The 22548-nt window shown below is 35.9% G+C and overlaps 1 protein-coding gene across 1 annotated transcript in view; it reads right to left on the reverse strand.

Moving 5' to 3' along the window:
* Window positions 1–636: 636 nt before the first annotated feature.
* Window positions 637–22548, reverse strand: part of LOC129655190 (calcium-activated chloride channel regulator 1) — a 32561-nt gene continuing 10649 nt past the window's right edge. The window contains exons 6-14 of the mRNA XM_055585288.1: window positions 19863–20090; window positions 18539–18763; window positions 11229–11406; window positions 8339–8439; window positions 7769–7993; window positions 7363–7633; window positions 6626–6796; window positions 5152–5391; window positions 637–977 (exon numbers count right to left, since the gene is read on the reverse strand). Coding sequence (XP_055441263.1) covers window positions 637–977; window positions 5152–5391; window positions 6626–6796; window positions 7363–7633; window positions 7769–7993; window positions 8339–8439; window positions 11229–11406; window positions 18539–18763; window positions 19863–20090 — 1980 coding nt within the window. The remainder of the gene's footprint in view (window positions 978–5151; window positions 5392–6625; window positions 6797–7362; window positions 7634–7768; window positions 7994–8338; window positions 8440–11228; window positions 11407–18538; window positions 18764–19862; window positions 20091–22548) is intronic.

Below are 22548 nucleotides of genomic sequence, written 5' to 3' on the forward strand. Positions count from 1 at the left end.
TTGACCTCCTTACTGCTTTGGATCATATCTCATTGAAAAATTATCTTATAGTCTTTTTTTATTATAGTTTTTGTTAATATGAAGTATTCATTCATAATAAAAATGAAACCTAAATAATTCTATCATAAAATTATTTCTATTGTGGATTCATAAATATTTTTCAAATGGCTTAGAAAAACTTTGATTTTGTTAATATACCAAGTGAATTTATAGCACACTTTGAAAGTGTTTCTTAAAAAGCCAATAAGTAAGGTGTTCCCTAGTGGCCTAGAAGTTAGGATTTGGCACTCTTACTGGTGTTGCCTGGGTTCAGTTTCTATTTGGGGAAGTGAGATCCTGCAAGATGTATGGCATGGCCAAAAAAAGAAAAAAAGCCAGCAAATAAAAATATGCATTTTATTTTATGGTTAGTTAATAAATGGATTTTTCTAAGATAGGAAATGGTATATTCATTTTGCTTTAAAGTGAAACTAATTAGAACTAATAAACTCAAGTATTTAGGAAATTTACAACTTTCATATGTTCACATATATTTCAAAGAGCTTTATAATAGACAATGTATAGTAAATTAAATCCTAAATAAATGTTTGCCAACTATGTATAACATTGAATCTCAGTTCTGATGCAATCCCTAGTTTAAACTATAGGTAAAATCATAGCTAATGCAAAAATTGCCAAACTGATTGCAGAAATCTTGGTACCCAGAGCAGGGACACTGTCTTCTGGCATAGGAATAAACTTGATTGCTTGTGCGATGTTAGAAACCTCTGAGGTGAGATTGGCTTCATTGATGGCTTGGACTGCAATATAGAAGTTGGTGCCATTTTCTATTCTAAAAGGTTCTGGTTTAAATTCAAAATTTTCTTCTGAGCCGGCCTCCTTAGGTTTTAGACTGGAAGTATTCACTAAAGTAGCATTGTCAAAATCTTTTTGGAGATCCAGGAAACTCTTACTTATTCTTATAATGTAGCTGTTGGCTGGAAAACAAATAGGTATTTCGTGTACATTAGAATCACTACATGCGTTATTGCTACCACATTGTTTTACATTTAAGGGTCCATCAGAAGTGCACACTGGGTTTTTTGTTTGGTTATTCCATCTTCTTTATTTTAAGAACAAATATGTGAACAGTTTTTTATCTAGTTATCTAATCACAAAGAATTTAATTTAAAATTGTATAGTACTAAAAATGGATCTCAATTTTTTAAGAAATAGAAATATGAAGAACTGAGTCTACTTTTGATTTAGAACAAGGAACACAATAATGTTTGAGTAAAGACCTTATGTCTATGCTATTTTCCATTAAGCTGAGAGAGGGAGTTATAAGATGGGTGAGTAAGAGAGCAGATAAGTAGAGTAGAAACCAAGGATATGGACAAAGAGCAAAGGGAGGCAAAGAGTCTGGAATGTGTACTAATTAAACATGTTTAAGAGCCAGGCAGACTTTGACTAGTACCTTAGTTTTACTACTTTCTAGCTGTAAGAAAGAAAAATTTATTTAATATTTCTTAGTTTTCTTAACTATAAAAAGAGAATCAATCATTCATTTCATCTAACATATATGGAGTGCTAGTGATGAAAATTATATGTGAGAATGCATGAAAAGTGTTTAGCACAATGTCTGGGACTTAATAAATGTTTGAAATATTAGTTATTATTACTGTTACTTTATCAAGAAAGGAAAGAAAGATAATACAAATATTTCATTTCAAAATGCTTTTAGAAATCCATCAGAGCCATAGATAAAGAAATATATTTTAACATTATGAAATGCCGTGAACAATAAACCATCGAATGTCTTCTTTTGAAGTGAAGACTTTATTTCATGAAGTGTTGAAGATGTTTTAAGTATGTGGTGAATAACTTAAATTTAGGGTTTTCTTTTTAATTCAGGACCTGTGCCTTAACATCTGAGTCTTTTAATAAATACATCTTATCGATCTAATCTATTCCGCTACTCTTCACATCCTCTCTGCATTTAATTTTGGTGGGTCTATCTAACTATCCATCCATCCCTTACTTTAATTCAAATATTTCATTGTGAAATTTTGCTTTCTTGACTTTGAGCATATTGTTTGGTTCCTTTTCTCCCTGACATGAATCCCTGGAATGTGCCTCCCTCTCCCTATCTATGCAATTTGTACTTATTCTTCAAGGCCCAACAGGAGGTCCAGTTTCTCCTTGAAGTCTTGATCATGTGTTTCATCACTTGTTGACTCTCTTCCATGAACTCTTACTGCATGGGAAGGAGCTTTCCAACTTTATGAAGGTTCAGTTTATTTTTTCAATGTGAATTACTTCTGGGCCCCCAAAGACACATGAAAAATGCTCAACATCACCAATCATTAGGAATGCAAATCAAACCTACCTTGCACCTGTCAGAATATGTATTATTAAAAAAACAACAAAAAACAAATGTTGGCCAAAATGTAGAGAAAAGGGAACCCTTTTGCACTGTTGGTGGGAATGTAAATTGCTGCACCACTATGGAAAACAGTATAGAAGTTACTAAAAACATTAAAAGTAGAATGATCATATGATCCAGCAATTCTGCTTCTGGGTATTTTTCTCAAGAAAACAAAAACACTAATTCAAAAATATATATGCACTTCTATGTTCATTGCAGCATTATTTGCAATAGCCAAGATATGGAGCAACCTAAGTTTCCATTGATAGGTGAATGGATATATATATATATATATATATATTACTGGAGTGGGTAGCCTATGCCTTCTCCAGGGGATCTTCCCAACCCAGGAATTGAACTGGGGTCTCCTGCATTGCAGGTGAATTCTCTACCAGCTGAGCTACTACAGAAACCCTATATATACATACTTATACACAACGGAATATTAATCAGCCATAAAAAGAATGAGAGCTTGTATTACATGACAACATGGATGGACCTAGAGGGTATTATGCTAAGTGAATTAAGTCAGATAGAAAAGACAAATACCATGTGATTTCATTTATATGTGGAATCTAAAAAACAAAACAAAAGAACAAATATAACAAAATAGAAATAGACTCATCAATACAGAGGACAAACAAGTATTTGCCAAATGGGAGGGGAGTGGCGGGAGTGAGTGAAATCTGTAAGGGGGATTAAGAGGTACAAACTTCCAGTTACAAAATAAATGAGTCATGGTGATGAAATGTACAGGATGGAGAATGTAGTCAGTAATACTATGGTAACTTTGTATGGTGACAGATGGTAACTAGATTTAAAGTGGTGATCATTTTGTACTGTATAGATACATCAAATCACTATATTATGTATTCAGAACTAAAATAGTGTTGTAGATCAATTGTACTTTAATAAAAATATTACTTTTTGGCCAAAAATGTTTATTCAGTTGATGCCCAAAATGACAAAATTAGAGGATCATAAAATATTAGAATTATATCTACTTGTTTTAGTAATTCTAGGTCATCTAGTCTGATTTGCATATATGACAGATATGGAAATTGGGTCCCAGTAAATTTAAGTTTTTCATTCAAAATTATATAGGCTATTCATTTATTTTTTGAGATACTGCTACTACCTCCTTTTGTAATGCCTAAGGGTAAAATTTGATAGAACTACAGTATCTTCCTATTAGTTACAAGAAAAGAGGGAGATCAGATCTCGCGTATTGTAGGCATTTGAGGTTAAACACACTGAAGTGCTTTCTTTTTCAATGTGTGTATGAAATACTTTCTTCCTTCTTTTAGTTCCTGTAAGCAAATGGCAACCCACTCCAGTGTCCTTGCCTGGAGAATCCCAGGGACAGAGGAGCCTGGTGGGCTGCCGTCTCTGGGGTCGCACAGAGTCGGACACGACTGAAGCGACTTAGCAGTAGCAGCAGCAGTAGCAGCAAGCAGCATAAGGCATTTATTATGAATCCAGTCTTAATCTAAAGGCTTAATCTTAACTGAATTCAAGTTAGAACTAAACATATAGTCATATAATTTCATTTATGGCTTTTCAGTGAAAGTATATATATATATTTTCACCATAGTTTTAAGGGTCATATTGTATTTCAGAAGCTATCATGGTAAGAGTCTCAGTACTGAAGTACAAAGAGCTCTTTGTAGGTATTTTATGTTTCCTTTGGCTTCAGAATGATTTTTTTCATTGTGTAATAATAACAAAAAGAAATATAACTACAAAGGAAATGAAAGATTAGGAAGCATCATTTCTTTTGAGAGCATATAGTGAGGGGTGTATTATAATCCAAGTGAAGGAGCATTGAAAGTCACTTTTAAGCACTGGCAAGCTCTGAGTTAATTGTGTCTGTTGATATGCATATTACTTTCATTTTACCACCTTAAAGGGAAAATAACAAGATTGACTTTACCCCATGAGAATCTTCTAGTCTAGCACAATTCTGGAATATGATAGTCATTCAATATTTAATTCAGTTAAATTTAAAGCAAAGCTAAAAGTGATTTAGGCTTTTTGGAATGAGGGCAGTTTATTATGAGGAACTTTGAATGAATGAGATATTTTGGCCTTGAAATTTAATTCAAACTCCATAGCCAAATCTCTGCTCGTGATCCTGTCTCTGGGAGATCTTCACTTAAATTTGTTAACTTTCATTCTTCAAGACTAGGTCAGGGATAGTCTTCCCTGAAAAATTCTTTAATATACCTTGTGATCTTAACCTTCAACTATTAATAGAAGTGGCCATCCAATGGTGTATCTCATTATATTCTATAAAATTATCTTTTATTTTCAGGAACTATCTTCTCTACCTAACTGTTGAGAGTAGGGTTTATTTCTTAAGAACCTAATAGTGTTTGAAAATTCAATAAAAGGTCAATGAATGAATGAAATTGTGCAAGTACAGAAATACATAGAAAAAATTTTCTCTGTTAGGAAATCAGTCTTCTCAAAGAATTTCTAAGATAGTTCATGTTGTGAGAGGCAGTTTGGTACAACAGAGTCTGATGAGAGTGAGTTAGACTTCTAATTTATTAAATACAGAAATAATTTGGGCCAATCCATTATCTCTTGGGGCTTAAGTTCTCACATATGAAAACAGGTGACCAATAGTAGACAATCTATACATGTTATTTACAAACAGGACAGTAGAAAATTTTGAGCAAATGAAAGCCTGTGGGATTTCTTTTAGTATATAATATTTTAAAATATAATATCACACTTACCTTTTCCTTTATCTAGGACATTGCCAGGGGCTGTCCATGAGAGTTGAATGTGATCTTCTTTAAATTTTGCTTCAAGGTCTATAATTTTATTGGGTGGGAGCACAGAAGGGTGATTACCAGAAGGAGGAGCTCCTGATACAGTAAATGACCCTCCAGAGGTTAGTCTGCTAAAGTCTTCTATTTCAGCTTTTGCCAGGTCATCTTTGACTTCAGGTCTGGGTGGGTTCAGTATAATTTTACCTACCAAAAAAGCAATTTTGTAACTTTTCATATTGCCATATCTATTCTTGTAATCTCATTTGTGGCTGTAGAGGAGTTAATATTGAGTGATAGTAGCAGCTATTGAAAAAGTAATAACTTTTAGGGGGAAAAAAGCTTGTTTTATTGGTGTTATTTTAAAATTGATGAGGAGACATTATGAAATATTAGTACTATTGTTTAACCCATCTGTCTTTATTCTTGACTCTAAATTCTTTGAGGACAAGGATGGCCCCTTATTTATCTCTGTAGCTCTGAAAGTGAAAGTGAAGTTGTGCAGTCGTGTCTGACTCTTAGCGACCCCATGGACTGCAGCCTACCAGGCTCCTCTGTCCATGGGATTTTCCAGGCAGGAGTACTGGAGTGGGGTGCCATTGCCTTCTCCAAAACTATACTTTAGATGACTTCAATGTTCTATGACCTAGCTGGGCCAAAAATCAAGTTATATAAGTGAAATTAAGATCTGAAGGTTTTCGTTATGTACTCGATTATCATTGATTAGTTCGATATAATGCCTTTGCTTACTGATATCCAAGAGCATGGGCATTTTATAAAATGAATTACAACATTTAGATTACTTTTGAATTTGGAAAAGCCTAATGTTGATGAAAAGTATAGAGTTCACCTTTAAGGCACAGGAAGCTATAAACAAAAGACTCTACGCTAGAGAATCCTGGGAACAAGACTTCTGTTTGTCTTGAACTAACATTTTTGGCTTAAATATGAAGGCATTTGATAAATTTCACAATTTTTAAAACTCATCAGAATCTCTGTAGCTCTAGTATATAGCAAAAGCTTGCCACAGTAAATTTTTTTTTTCAGTGTAATTGAAATGAACTGAGGGAGATGTAAACGAAACTAGGTCCCTCATCATAAATATGGTTTTGAAACATAAAGTTGATTATATAACTCTATACTTAGGTTTTCCATGCTAAGTTGCTTCAGTCATGTCCAACTCTTTGCAACCTCATGGACTGTAGCCAGCCAGGCTTCTTTGTTCAGGGCGATTCTTCAGGCAAGAATACTGGAGTGGGTTGCCATTTCCTCCTCTGGGAGATCTTCCCAACCCAGGGATTGAACTCATGCCTCACATCTCCTGCATTGGCAGGTGGGTTCTTTACCACTAGTGCTGCCTCCATGGTACCTTTTAATTTGAATGCTTGTCACATATAATTTACCTAGATAAATGACATATTTCTATTTTAATGCCACTTACCATTTTCAATATAGCCTGGTATATACAGGGCTTTGTTCTGTGGTTGTCTTAAACTTAGCCTAGCCGTGTTGTTTCTTGCCTCGGCATGTACTTTTAAACTGTATCTACCATTTCCACGGTAATCTGTAAAATATCTTGAATAGATGCCATCATTCTTGACAGTATCAGCACCTTGATATTGAAGTATAATATTAGATATACCACAAAGTAAAAATGACAACATCAACTGTATATGAGCCCTAGTGATGGAAGCTATTTTGGGGGATAGTAGAGCACAATTTTTTAAATACATGAATCCAAGAATCAGGCCACTTGGGTTCAAAGTCTTGATTGGCCACTTGCCAACCTTTGACTTTGGAAAAGTCTAATTCATGGTAAACATTCAATTAATATTAGTTATTATTTTTTCATAAGAGAATCCTATCAAAATAAGGAAAATGTAACTAAACTGGAGAAAGCAAATGTAAAACACTGATACTAATGAAAACAGAGAAAAATTGTACTCTGTTATATGGGAAAAGTAAAATTATTCATAAAATTTAAAGAAGATAAATATGCTTATGTTCACGCCTAGACAAGATAACTAAGTGAAAGGTTAAAAAATTTTAAAAGCATTACAATTAAATTTAATTCACTTAAAGTACGTTTCTTTGGATATATAGGAACTCCTGACTTCTAAGACATGTGACTGTAGTAGGATTTTAAGTTCAGTGGAAGTTGATGCATATTCTTATTACCTGCACCATTGTCCCAGAGCTCCAATGTTACTTGATGTCCATCTTCAGTTTCTATAATGGCAGTTACATTGATTCCCAGTACAGGCAAAAACCCTTGACTGACTTGTGCATAAACAATCACTGGGCTAGGGTAATGTGCTGTATGTTGACTCATGTGAGCTGTTGCAGTTACTGGGGGTGTAGTAGGACTTCTTGCCCGAGTGGTCACTGTCACTGTTAGTATTTGAGGACTGGCATGATTATTTAGAAGGCTGTAAGTCCAAGTACCTGTCTGAAAAATTTAAAAAAAAAAACACATCTATTTTAGAGCTTTTGTAATATCTTCCCTCTCCTATATGAGATGTTGTCTTCATTTTTTCCTTAAAATTGGTTGATAAAGTATGGAGAAAATAAAAAATATTCTTACCTCTGCAATACCAGGTATTCGAAGACGAGCAGAATGAATATTTAGCTTATCTTCTTTGAAATCTGAGGTTTTATATTTCTTTCCTTTTGGATCCTGGAGAAGAATTTCTGGCTTTTTTATTGTCCACGTGACAACAAAGAAAGTGTCATTTCCAATTGTACTATCCACAGGCACTGTACCATTTACCCATTTCTTTTCTGTAATTGCCAAGGCTTTGCTTTCCAACTGTTAATGTAAATATAAACAACAAACACGTGAGACTGATTTGTTATTACAGTTAATAAGATTTCAAAGTTTAGTCAGTTCAGAGAAATTCTAAATATACTTTTAAGATTTCAATTAAAATAACCGAGACTTATGTTGAATGTTTATATTGATTAAAAATAGAAGAATCAAAAGAAAAAGTGGCTGTAAGTATCACAAAAAGCAAATTCAGTAGGATGTTTTTCTTCTGGAACCTGAAATGTTTTCAGACAGATGAGTTATTTATTAGAGAAAGAAGTTACTATTTAGGGTAATAAAAATTTGTTACAAGTGTGAAAAGGCAAAGAATTTTTTTAAGATACTGACCTGAATAGTCTGCAGAGTGATACTGCCACTTCTAGATGAAATTCTACTGAACGCATTAGTAAGGCCATTTATGTCTTTATTGGCATAAAACCGATGTCCTCCTAAAATGGAATTTTATTTCTTTTATAATACTAATTTTATTTTATTTGAAAAATTTTTACTGAAATATATTTGATTAACAAAATGTTAGTTTCAGGTATGTTGCAAAGTGACTCAGTTATACAAATACATTTATTCATTCTTTTTTTAGATTCTTTTTCCATATAGGACATTACAGAATATTGAGTAGAGTTCTCTATGCTATACAGTAGGTCTTTATTATCTATTTTATATACAGTGTTTATATGTCAATCCTAATTAGAAAGTGAAGAGGAACTAAAAAGCCTCTTGATGAAAGTGAAAGAGGAGAGTGAAAAAGTTGGCTTAAAGCTCAACATTCAGAAAATGAAGATCATGGCATCTGGCCCCATCACTTCATGGGAAATAGATGGGAAACAGTGGAAACAGTGTCAGACTTTATTTTTTGGGACTCCCAAATCACTGCAGATGGTGACTGCAGCCATGAAATTAAAAGGCGCTTACTCCTTGGAAGAAAAGTTATGACCAACCTAGATAGCATATTCAAAAGCAGAGACATTACTTTGCCAACAAAGGTCCGTCTAGTCAAGGCTATGGTTTTTCCTGTGGTCATGTATGGATGTGAGAGTTGGACTGTGAAGAAAGCTGAGCGCCGAAGAATTGATGCTTTTGAACTGTGGTGTTGGAGAAGACTCTTGAGAGTCCCTTGGACTGCAAGGAGATCCAACCAGTCCATTCTGAAGGAGAACAGCCCTGGGATTTCTTTGGAAGGAATGATGCTAAAGCTGAAACTCCAGTCCTTTGGCCACCTCATGTGAAGAGTTGACTCATGGGAAAAGACTCTGATGCTGTGAGGGATTGGGGGCAGGAGGAAAAGGGGACAACAGAGGATGAGATGGCTGGATGGCATCACCAACTCGAATGAGTCTGCGTGAACTCTGGGAGTTGGTGATGGACAGGGAGGCCTGGTGATTCATGGGGTTGAAAAGAGTCGGACACGACTGAGCAACTGAACTGAACCGAACTGAATCTCCCAATTTCTCTCTCCCCAGCTCCTTTTGCCCTTGGTAACTATAAATTTGTTTTCCACATCTGTGACTCTGTTTCTGTTTTGTAAATAAGTTAATTTGTACCATTTTTTTTAAAGATTCCACATATAAGTGATATCATAGATTTGTCTTTCTCTGTCTGACTTCACTCAGTTTGACAATCTCTAGGTCCATCCATGTTGCTGCAAATGGCAGTATTTAGTTCTCTTTTATGGCTGAGTCATATTCCATATGATTCTAATTTTAAGTGGGAAAATCGTATTTGGTATTATACTCTTATCAGTATACTATAAAATACATTTAAAATTTTCTTTTTAAACCTACAAAAGATGAATTTTCCAGACCTTTGGAACTTTTAGTGTATCAGTATCCTAGATGTAATCCTGCAATAACTAAACCTTGCTCAAAATATCTTAGAATAAAGAAAAAAACTGGCCAAATAATATTATTTTAAAATCAATCATTAGATTTAAGTGTTTGCCACATTAGTAAAGCTTATCTAAATCACCAAATAATGATATGAAAATTAAAGACAATTTTAAACTAGCTGCTTATTTTGTGGTTATATTAAGACATACCAAAACAATTAGTGAATGACAGTGTAGAATAAAGTAAAATTGATTAAAGAAAGTGAAAGTAAAGTGAAAGTGAAGTTGCTCAGTCGTGTCCCACTCTGCGACCCTGTGGACTGTAGCCCACCAGGCTCCTCCGTCCATGGGATTCTCCAGGCAAGAATACTGAAGTGGGTTGCTATTTCCTTCTCCAGGGGATCTTCCTGACCCAGGGATCGAACCCAGGTCTCCTGAATTTCAGGCAGACGCTTTAACCTCTTTGCCACCATGGAAGCCCTAAAATTGATTAAATGCAGATACTAAATGACACAAGAGTTAATGAAGAGAGAGATAACTTCGGTGTCAGGAGCTGGAAAAGAGTGTATTGCAGAGAACAAGATTTGGTATTCAGTTCTCTATGCTGTGCTGTGCTTAGTTGCTGGTTGTGTCCGACTCTCTAGTTGTGTCCAACTCTTTGAGACCCACGGACTGTAGCCTACCAGGCTGTCTGTCCTTGGGGATTCTCCAGGCAAGAATACTAGAGTGGGTTGCCAGCTCCTCCTCCCTGGATCTTCCCAGCCCAGGGATTGAATCTGGGTCTCCCTCATTGTAAGTGGATTCTTAACCATCTGAACCACCAGGGAAGCCCAAGAATAGTGGAGTAGGTAGCCTATCCCTTCTCCAAGGGATCTTCCTGACGCAGGAATCAAACCCAAGTCTCCTGCATTGCAGGTGGATTGTGGATTCTTTACCAGCTGAGCTACCAGGCAAGCCCAGTCTTACTATATTGCCTTGGGTAAATAATTTGTATTCTCTAGATTTTACATTTACTCCTCAATAAAATAGTGCTAGCTGAATCTCTACTGTAATATTGAGCAGGTAAGATACTGAATAAGAATTTTGGAACTGCAGTTGAGTAAGTCCAGTAACCATGAGAGCAAAGATTCATCTTGGTGGTAAAAAGTGATGAGAAATGAGTGAAGACAACACATATGGACTAATGTTAGAAGAAGCTAGTATAGGTAGAAACAGAGAGAAGTGAAATGGGGTGAGGAAAGATATTAATTTGAAGGATGAAGAGAAGGAAAGGACAGAGATGAATTTTTTAGGACAAGAAAAATTTGAGCAGTTTATAGTTTAAGGGGAAAGAGTCCCTGGAATGAAAGAAACTGAAAAGGTATTTTCTATTCAAACTCTATTCCAAAGGTTTACCTGTCATATCTGAGAGTGTCTCCAGTTCTTTGGCAGCAGAAGGTCCCAGGGCAATGGTGTGAATGATCACACCACTTTGTTTTACCTCCTCAATGCATAAGTGTATTTCATTATCTTCCCCATCAGTTAGTAGTATGATTTCAGAACCAGAAGTGCTCTGTTGACTCTGAATAATTGCCTAATGTTGAAAAATCAGACTATTGTTAATAATTAGAGAATATCTTATCTAAATACATATAAACTAAGAATAAACCTTTTCTTTAATTTTGGAAAAGTCTTTAGGCCTATACATCAGAGTAGGCCAAAGGAAACTTCCTATTGTCATTCTAGGTTGAGCTAGCTTGGAAATAAGTGTAATGTACAATGGTCTTGTAGGTTTCCAAAGGCAGAATGTTAACAGTGCTTTCACATATACTCAAGCTATCCAAGACAGAAAGAATATAACACTTAGAACACTAACACACAATAAATATTCAGTGAACGCTAACTATTATTATTATCTCAGGAGATACATGGGGTGGAGCCTGATGACCCAGGCAGTTTTGGTAATTTGCAGACTAAACAACATTTGTAAAGGCATGACTGAAGGCAGGTGTACAAAGTTAAATGATGTGACTTGTGTCTTTTTATGCATTTTAGTTGATAATTAAAGAATCTTAGGATTTCCTGGAAAAAACATTGACCTGTCACGAAGAAGGAAGTTCATGAATTTATCAAATACTGTAATTTTGGGAGGGTGGTATTTTCCTGATTTTTTACCAAGAGTAGTGGCTAACACAATTTACTCAGAGACATTGAGAGTAAATTCTAGCTCTTCCCTTTGATGAATTGAATAGGTAGTGTTTAGTCTCTCTATAGTATATGTATATATAAAATGTATGTATGCTGCTGCTGCTGCTGCTGCTAAGTCGCTTCAGTCGTGTCCGACTCTGTGTGACCCCAGAGACGGCAGCCCACCAGGCTCCCCCGTCCCTGGGATTCTCCAGGCAAGAACACTGGAGTGGGTTGCCATTTCCTTCTCCAATGCATGCAAGTGAAAAATGAAAGTGAAGTCGCTCAGTCATGTTCAACTCTTCGTGACCCCATGGACTGCAGCCCACCAGGCTCCTCCATCCATGGGATTCTCCAGGCAAGAGTACTGGAGTAGGGTGCCATTGCCTTCTCCGAAATATGAATATAATTAATATTTATAATAAAGTTCTGTAATGAGTTCAGTGTAATGATTACTTTTTTGAACTTTGGAGTAAGAAAGACCAGGTTTTGATCATGGTTTTGCCAATTACTGATTATATGACCTTGCGAAAGATATTTAATTACTCTGTACCTCAGTTTCTTTATGTGCAAAATAGGCATAATAATAGCGCCTGATTAAAAATTAATGGTAGCAATAAAGTAAGATTATGAATGAAAAGCATTTAACATAGGGACTAATGTAGTATATGCTCAATAAATTTCAGATATTATTGTTATGATTCTGTAAGTAAAAGCTTATATGATTTCATTATATAAGTAATTAAGAGGTTTTTATTTGTTTGAATGTAATTTGATATAATCTCTTCAGCAATAGTCTGTGGTCAAAATGTCATATGACACATATCAAAACATTAAGAAAAACTTATGAACCAATATGTGCAAACATTATAACACATTCCCAAGATATAGTGCAGTCATATTTTAGAATTGAATAAACATATATAAGAATTATAATTTTTAATAGCAATCCTTCCTTGAGTACTTGCTTATCATTTTTATTGAATTATAGTTGATTTACAATGTTATATTAGTTTCAGGTATACAACATAGTAATTTACTATTCTATGAATTATACTGTAAAGTCATTACAAAATAATGGCTATATTTCTCTGTGCTGTACAATATATCCTGCTGTGTATTTATTTTATATATAGTAATTTATATTTCTTAATACCATACTCTTATCTTGCACCTTCCCTTTTCTCTCCCCATTGGTTACCACTAGATTGTTCTCTATATCTGTGAGCCTGTTTTGCTATATACATGATGTTTGTATAATTTTTTTGGTCCTACATATAATTGATAATAGAGTTTTTGTCTTTCTCTGCTTGACTTATTTTATTAAGCATCATACCCTCTAGGTCCATCCACATTGTTACAAATGGCAGAATCTCATTATTTTTTTTTTATTGCTGAGTAATAGTCCACTGTATATGTGTATATATACATACATACACACTAAATCTTATTTATTCATTCATCTCTTGATAGACACTTGGTTTGCTGCTATATCTAGGCTATTGTAAATGATGCTGCTATGAACATTAGGGGAACACTTATTTATCTGACATATTTCTTGCAATTAAATAAGTACTGTTGCTTTTTTTCCTTCAAAGAAAAAGGAGTGCAAGAAGGCAAAGTAGTTGTCTGAAGAGGCTTTACAAAGAGCTGAGGAAAGAAGAGAAGTGAAAAGCAAAGGAGAAAGGAAAAATACACTCAACTGAATGCAGAGTTCCAGAGAATAGCAAGGAGGGCTAAGAAGGCCTTCTTAAATTAACAATGTAAAGAAATAGAGGAAAACAGTAGACTGGAAAAGACTAGAGATCTTTTCAAGAAAATGGAGATATCAAGGGAACATTTCATGCAAGGATGGGTATAGTAAAGAACAGAGTGCTAAGGACCTAACCAAAGCATAAGAGATTAGGAAGAGGTGGCGAGAATACACAGAGGAACTATACAAAAAAGATATTAATGGCACTAATTACCTGATAGTATGGTAACTCACCTAGAGATGGACATCCTGGAGTGTGAAGTCAAGTGGGCTTAGGAAGCATTACTATGAACAAAGCTAGTGGAGGTGATAGAGGTACAACTGAACTATTTCAAATCCTAAAAGATGATGCTGTTAAAATGTTGCACTCAATACTTCAGCAAATTTGGAAAACTCAGCTGTAGCCACAGTACTGGAAAAGGTCAGTTTTCATTCCAATCCCAAAGAAAGGCAATGCCAAAGTATGTTTAAACTACTGAATAATTGTGCTCATTTCACATACTGGTAAAGTTATGCCAAAATCCTTCAAGTTGGCTTCAGTAGTATGTGAACCAAAAACTTTCAGATGTACAAACTGAATTTAGAAAAGGCAGAGGAATCAGAAGTCAAATTGCCAACATCCATGGATCATGAAAAAAAACAAAGGAATTAAAAAAAAATCTGCTTCATTGACTATGCTAAAGCCTTTGATTGACTGTGTGGATCACAACAACTGTGGAAAATTCTGAAAGAGATGGGAATACTAGACCACCTTACCTGCCTCCTGAGAAACCTGTATGCAGGTCAAGAAGCAACAGTTAGAACCATACATGGAACAACTGACTGGTTTCAAATTGGGAAAAGAGTGTGACAAGGCTGCTTATTTAACTTATATACAGAGTACATTATGCTAAATGCTGGGTTGAATTAATCACAAGCTAGAATCAAGATTGCTGGGAGAAATATCAACAACCTCTGATAAGCACATGATACCACTCAAATGGCAGAAAATGAAGAGGAACTAAAGACCCTCTTGATGTGAGCGGAAGAAGAGAGTGAAAAAACTGGCTCAAAACTCAGCATTCAAAAAACTAAGGTCGTGACATCTGGTCACATCACTTCATGGCAAATAGAAGGGAAAAAAGTGGAAACAGTGACAGATTTTATTTTCTTGGGTTCCAAAACCACTGCAGACAGCGACTGCAGCCTTGAAATTAAAAAAATGTTTGCTCCTTAGCAAAAGAGACACAGATGTAAAGAACAAACTTTTGGACTATGTGGGAGAAGACAAGGGTGGGATGATTTGAGAGAATAGCATTGAAACATGTATATTGCCATATGTAAAACAGATGACCAGTGCAAGTTTGATGCATGAAGCAGTGTACTCAAAGCCTCTGGGGCAACCCCGAGGGATGGGATGGGGAGGGAGGTGGGAGGAGTGTTCAGGATGGGGGGAACATGTGCACCTGTGGCTGATTCATGTCGATGTAGGCAGAAACCACTACAATATTGTAAAATAATTATCCTCCAATTTAAATAAATAAATTAATTAATAAAAAGATGCTTACTTCTTGAAAGGAAAGCTATGAAAAACCTAGACAACATATTTAAAAGCAAAGACATCACTTTGCTGACAAAAATCAGTCTAGTCAAAGTTATGGTTTTTCCAGTAGTCATGTACAGTTATGAGAGCTGGACCATAAAGAAGGCTGAATGCTGAAGAATTGATATTTCTGAATTGTGGTGCTGGAAAAGACTCCTGAGTGTCCCTTGGACTGCAAGGAGATCAAATTAGTCAATTCTAAAGGGAATCAACCCTGACTATTCATTGGAAGGACTGATGCTGAAGCTGAAGCTCCAGTACTTTGGCCATCTGGTGTGAAGAGCCAACTCATTGGAAAACACTTTGATGCTGGGAAAAATTGAAGGCAAAAGGAGAAGGGGGTGGCAGAGGATGAGATGGTTAGATAGCACCACTGACTCATGGACATGAATTTGAGCAAACTTTGGGAGATAATAGAGGACAGAGAAGCCTGGTGTGCTGCAGTCCATGTGGTCACAAAGAGTTGGATACAACTTAGTGACTGAACAAGAACAACAAGTATTACTTCTCATATTCCATTAATTGGGGAAACTGAGATTTTTTTGAGTTGAGTAACTCACCCAAAGTCATTTAGCTAGGGAATAATAGAATCACAGTCCCAGGTTTGTCTGGATCTGGAACTTGTGTATTTCTTAAACCTATATGCTTTACAGAAAATAAACATCATGAGGAAATCTAGGAGTTTGCGTTAACTAGTGGCCCAGATGAGAGTAATAATCTCTACTTTTTAGCTGAGGCAGTGAGAGGATCAGGGAAGGGAAACAGTTTTCTGTTTTTTTGACTGAAGGAATATAAATAGGCTTAAACAGAGGCTATCTTAGGTTGGAAGAGATTCAGATGAGTACTGGAGGCAGTTTAATATAATGCTCAAAAAGTTGCTCACAGCTTTTGATTTCACAATTTTTATTTCAATAAACTTCTACCTATGTGTTTTGAGTTTCATACTATACTTGAGCAACTACCTCTATTTTTGTGATTTTAAATGTCAATTTAATTGGATGAACTGGGGTTTTATTTATCCATAATATAAAAATATTAGTTATCTCCCTCTTCTAAAATCCCTTTAACAGCATTATTTTATCCTCATAGAAATTTGGACTATGGAGTGATTATGAGGACTTTTTCAATAAAATCATGATGATTATGTTTACACAGAATTTTTCTTCCCTTTAACCACTCCTCAGTGCAATGCAGTACCTCAGGAGTATGAACAATAGGCAATAGAATGTCTTTAAAAATTATTTAAATGAGAGTTCAAGATGGCAGAGTAGAAGGATGTGTGCTCATCTCCTCCTGTGAGAAAACCAAAATCTCAACTAGTTGTTGAACAGCCATCGACAGGAAGATGCTGGAACCCACCAAAAAAAAATACCCAACATCCCCCCTTGGCATAAGCCCTCTTGGAGATCACCATTAACCCTAGAGCCTGTAGACCCCAAGGCTGGGTTGCCTCAGGCCAAACAACTAACAGAGAGGGAGCACAACTCTACCCATCAGCAGATAATTGGGTTGAAATTTATTGAGCAAGGCCGTGCCCACCAGTGTAAGACCCAGTTTTTCCCACTGCCAGTCCCTCCCATCAGGAAGCTTACACAAGCCTCTTAGCCTCCTCCATCAGAATGCAAGACAGAAGAAGCAGTAAGAACCACAATCCCACAGCTAGAACAAAAGTCACATTACAGAAAGTTAGTCAGGATGACAAAGCAAAAGGTTATATCCCAGATGAGGGGACAAGATAAAACCCCAGAAAAATACTAAATGTTGTGGAGATAGGCAACCTCCCAGAAAAATAATTCAGAATAATGATAGTGAAGATGATCCAGGATCTTGGGAACAATGGTGAAGATGCAAAAAATGTTTACCAAAGACCTATAAGAACTAAAGAACAAACAGAGATGAATAATCCACTAGAAGGAGTCAGTAGCAGAATAACTGAGGCAGAAGAACGGATAAATGACCTGGAGGACAGAATGGTGGAAATCACTCCCATAGAACAGAATATATAAAAAAGAATGAAAAAAAAAAGAAGATAGCCTAAGAGACCCCTGGGATAGCATTAAACACACCAACATTCACATTTTGAGGGTCCCAGAAGTAGAAGAGAGAGAGGAAGGACCTGAGAAAATATTTGAAGAGATAATAACTGAAACTTCCCTAACATGAGAATGGAAATAGTCAACCAAGTCCAGAAAGCACAGAGAGTCCCAGGCAGGATAAACCCAAGGAGGAACACACTGAAACACATAGTAATCAAATTGACAAAAATTAAAGACAAGGTAGAATATTTAAAACAACAAGGAAAAATGACCAATAACATACAAGAGAACTCCCATCAGGTTATCAGCTGATTTCTCAACAGTAACTTTACAAACCAGAAGGGAATGACATGATATATTTAAAGTGATGAAACGGAAGAATCTACATCCAAGAATATTCTACATAACAAGGCTGTCATTCAGATTTGATGGAGAAAACAAAAGCTTTCCAGATAAGCAAAAGTTGAGAATATTCAGTGCCACCAAACCAGGTTTACAACAAATGCTAAAGGAACTTGTAGGCAGGAAAGAAGACAAGGAAAAGACCTACAAAAAATAAACCCAAAACAATTAAGAAAATGGTAATAGGGCCATATGAAAGTGAAAGTGAAAGTCGCCCAGTCGTGTCCGACTCTTTGCAACCCCATGGACTATACAGTCCATGGAATTCTCTAGGCCAGAATACTGGAGTGGGTAGCCTTTCCCTTCTCCAGGGAATCTTCCCAACCCAGGGATCCAACCCAGGTCTCCTGCACCGCAGGCAGACTCTTTACCAGCTGAGCCACAAGGGAAGCCCGTACATATCCATAATTACCTTAAATGTAAATGGATTAAATGCATCAACTAAAAGATGTAGACTGGCTGGGCAGATAAAAACATGTGCATGTAGGTACTTCCACTTAGCACATCACTCTGCTTGACCCCCCCCAAACTGTATGTAATTACTTTATATTGTTAGATTAATCATGTCCCGATTATGGCCTGCAATTGTAATTATCTTTTATTTTTTGTCTGGCTATTGATTGTGAAAAGAGATAAACGTCTTTTACTATTGAAAAAAATTATTTAAATGAGAGACCTCTATGCTCACGACCCTTGTAAGATAGCTGGACAATATTAAAAGTAATAATAAATGCAAATGATACTTTTAAAAGCATTTTTATTTTACCTGAAATCCTGCTTTGAGCCCCTTACAAATTGCAGTTCCACCATTAGCTTCTTGAGGCAGATTTGCAGTGATATTTTTGTAAACATTATCATCAGTTATTTTTGTTAGATTATTTTGGATTTCAGCAACACTGTCAAATGTAACCATCCCAACCAAGGATCCCTTTTCAATAATTTGAATCAAGAATAATTCTGCTGCTTGATTCATTCGAAAGAGACGATCTTCCTGTAAGAAAAGAAAGTGAAAGTGAAAGTGAAGTCGCTCAGTTGTGTCCGACTCTTTGCGACCCCGTGGACTGTAGCCTACCAGGCTCTTCCTTCCATGGGATTCTCCAGGCAAGAGTACTGGAGTGGGTTGCCATTTCCTTCTCCAGGGTATCTTCCCGACCCAGGGATCAAACCTGGGTCTCCCGCATTGCAGGCAGGTGCTTTAACCTCTGAGCCACCAGGGAAGCCCCTATTTGTTTTAATATCCCTGACAAATTCTTATAATTTAAACTAAAGGGATTAAATAATTCCAGTGATCACTGAATCAATTATTGTGGCATGTCTGAACAATCCCCGAGTTTCCTCCAATCTTGACAGACTGGTGAAAAGAAAGCTTATGGCCAGAGAGCATGGTAATAATTTATTACTGTATTTTAGCATTTAACTTCATTATATTAAAAAGAAATATTAAAGAAAAACTTAAAAAGTCAGTCATGTCATACTTGGGAAAGCCCTGAAAATGTATACCGTCTTCTTTAACAATAAGGAAATAATTTAAAATGCACACAAAAGTGTTTGTTGCAGTGTAATTTTTGATAAGTTGAAAATCATCAAAATATCCATTAATGAGGAGTTATTTGACTAAATTGTAGTTTGTGCATATTATACAATCATTAAAATATGTCTCATGGAATCATTTTTTCCCCTGGGGAGTGTTTAAGGTATAGTAAGTAAAAAATCATATTATGAAATATTATGCAAGATAATCACATTTTTGAGAAGGAAATACAAGTGCATAAACAGAAACAAAGAATTATGCTCAGTGGTGGAATCATGAGTGATTTTCATTTTTTCTTTTTGTTCAGTTATATTATTTCTTGTTTGTTAGAACTAAAAGTTAAAAGAATAAATGTCATCCATAATCCAATAACCTTAATATAAAAATTACTTTTATTTTAGTATATTATCTTCTAGTGCTTGTCCATACAAAATCATTGATTAAAATTTATTAGAATAATAAATTTTGGTTAGCTTAGTAAAACTAACCCTAAGATTAAATTATACATCTATTAGCTTAAATATCTTAATTTAAAAGAGCTAAAAAATACAAATCTTACTGAAGACATGCTTCCAGATTTATCAAGTACCAAACAAACTACTCGCTGTTTGGACTTGAGCAATGAAAATGTAGGTTGAGTTGGTGGATTCACTTCTGTCATGGGAGATGTATTCTGAAAGTCAGTAGAGTTCATGATTACATCCCATGTGCTTTTGCCATTGCACATTTTGTTTTGTAGGTTTGGAGCTTCCATATTGTGTGTTTTTTCTGTACAAAATTCAGTCACCTGGAAAAAAATCAATTGAAAGACAATTATACAGTAACTGATGCATTACCTCCCTTTCCAAATATACAGCTGGCTGTGTTATACATCCTTAACAGATTTTATCTCCTGCTAATTAACAATTATTTCATAATCTAACATTCTCACATCTGTTTTGCATACTTTAGTGGAGAAAAAGCAAAGTAAAATCATATGCACTGGAAAATTATTTGGTAATTTTTTTAGTTATGGGTGTCTGACTCTTTGTGACCCCATGGACTATAGCCTGCCAGAATCCTCTGTCCATGGAATTCTCCAAGCAAGAATACTGGAGTGGGTAGCCATTCCCTTCTCCAGGGAATCTTTCTGACTCAGAGATCGAACCCAGGTCTTCTGCATTGCAGGCAGATTCTTCACCATCTGAGTTACCAGGGAAGCCCTTGGGAGATGATGGTGGCTGACATCATCTTAACTGCTTAAGTTAACTTCTTACTTTCCCTTCTAGACTCTTGGGGAATTCAAGCTTTAAAATAAGTTTAATGGAAAAACGGGTAGGATTTGTAGTAATTTCTAGCTGACCCCTAAGAGTAGGCTAAAGAAAATAGCCTTCTTTAATTGCCTAAGTATTTGCTATCTCTTTATAATTTATTGGAAAACTTGAAAACAAATATGTAACAATGTTACATTGTTACATTGTTACTCTGAATGTTATTGGCTCTGTGAACTCAGAAATAAATAAAATAATACTCCTGAAAAAGTAATGACAATGTGGGAAGAAAGAAAAGAAATGTGATGCCTCCTTAGGAAGCATCACTACGAACAAAGCTAGTGGAGGTGATAGAATTGCAGTTGAGCTGTTTCAAATCCTAAAAGATGATGCTGTGAAAAGTGCTGCATGCAATATGCCAGAAAATTTGGAAAACTCAACAGTGGCCACAGGACTGGAAAAAGTCAGTTTTCATTCCAATCCCAAAGAAAGGCAATGCCAAAGAATGCTCAAACTACCACACAATTGCACTCGTCTCCCACGCTAGTAAAGTAATGCTCAAAATTCTCCAAGCCAGGCTTCAGCAGTACGTGAACCATGAACTTCCAGATGTTCAAGCTGGTTTTAGAAAAGGCAGAGGAACCAGAGATCAAATTGCCAACATCTGCTGGATCATGGAAAAAGCAAGAGAGTTCCAGAAAAACATCTATTTCTGCTTTCTTGACTATGTCAAAGCCTTTGACTGTGTGGATCACAATAAACTGTGGAAAATTCTGAAAGAGATGGGAATACCAGGCCACCTGACCTGCCTCCTGAGAAATCTGTATGCAGATCAAGAAGCAACAGGTAGAACTGGACATGGAACAACAGACTGGTTCCAAATCGGGAAAGGAGTACGTCAAGGCTGTATATTGTCACCCTGCTTAATTATATGCATAGTACATCATGAGAAACGCTGGGCTGGATGAGACACAAGCTAGAATCAAGATTGCTAGGAGAAATATCAATAACCTCAGATACGCAGATGACACCGCCCTTATGGCAGAAAGTGAAGAAGAACTAAAGAGCCTCTTGATGAAAATGAAAGAGGAGAGTGAAAAAGCTGGCTTAAAACTCAACATTGAAAAAACTAAGATCATGGCATCTGTTCCCATCACTTCATGGCAAATAGATGGGAAAACAGTGGAAAGAATGGCTGACTTTTTTGGGGGGGCTCCCAAATCGCTACAGATGGTGATTGCAGCCATGAAATTAAAAGACACTAACTCCTTGGACCAACCTACCAGTCAATATCACAGTCAAATCTTGAAAATTAGCAATGGGTTGAGGAAAAAGCAATTATGTTGATGTCTTTGTCTTCTGTTCTTCCTTATTCTAATTACCAAGACTTAACTTTTGTGAACATTAATTTTCACGAATTCTTTTCAACTCTACTAAAGAGATGAATAATGATGGCACAGAATGAGTCTTTATGTACTTTATTATTATAAGTAATAAAGAAGGAAGACTATGCTTTGTTTAATTGACTAAGGAGTTATTTCCACTTAACCTATTAAAAAGTATCTCTACCCTTTAAAAAAAAAAAATAAAAGACACTAACTCCTTGGACCAACCTAGACAGCATATTAAAAAGCAGAGACATTACTTTGCTGACAAAGGTCTGTCTAGTCAAAGCTATGGTTTTTCCAGTAGTTATGTATATATGTGATAGTTGGACTATCAGAAAGCTGAGCACTGAAGAATTGATGCTTTTGAACTGTGGTGTTGGAGAAGGCTCTTGAGAGTCTCTTGGACTGCAAGGAGATCCAACCTATCCATCCTAAAGGAAATCAGTCCTGAATATTCATTGGCATGCTGAAGCAGAAACTTCAATACTTTGGCCACCTAATGTAAAGAACTGACTCATTTGAAAAGACCCTGTTGCTGGGAAAGATTGAAGGCAGGAGGAGAAGGGGATGACAGAGGATGAGATGGTTGGATGGCATCACAGACTCG

This window comes from Bubalus kerabau, chromosome 6, assembly GCF_029407905.1.
Source record: "Bubalus kerabau isolate K-KA32 ecotype Philippines breed swamp buffalo chromosome 6, PCC_UOA_SB_1v2, whole genome shotgun sequence".
Taxonomy (NCBI): domain Eukaryota; kingdom Metazoa; phylum Chordata; class Mammalia; order Artiodactyla; family Bovidae; genus Bubalus; species Bubalus kerabau.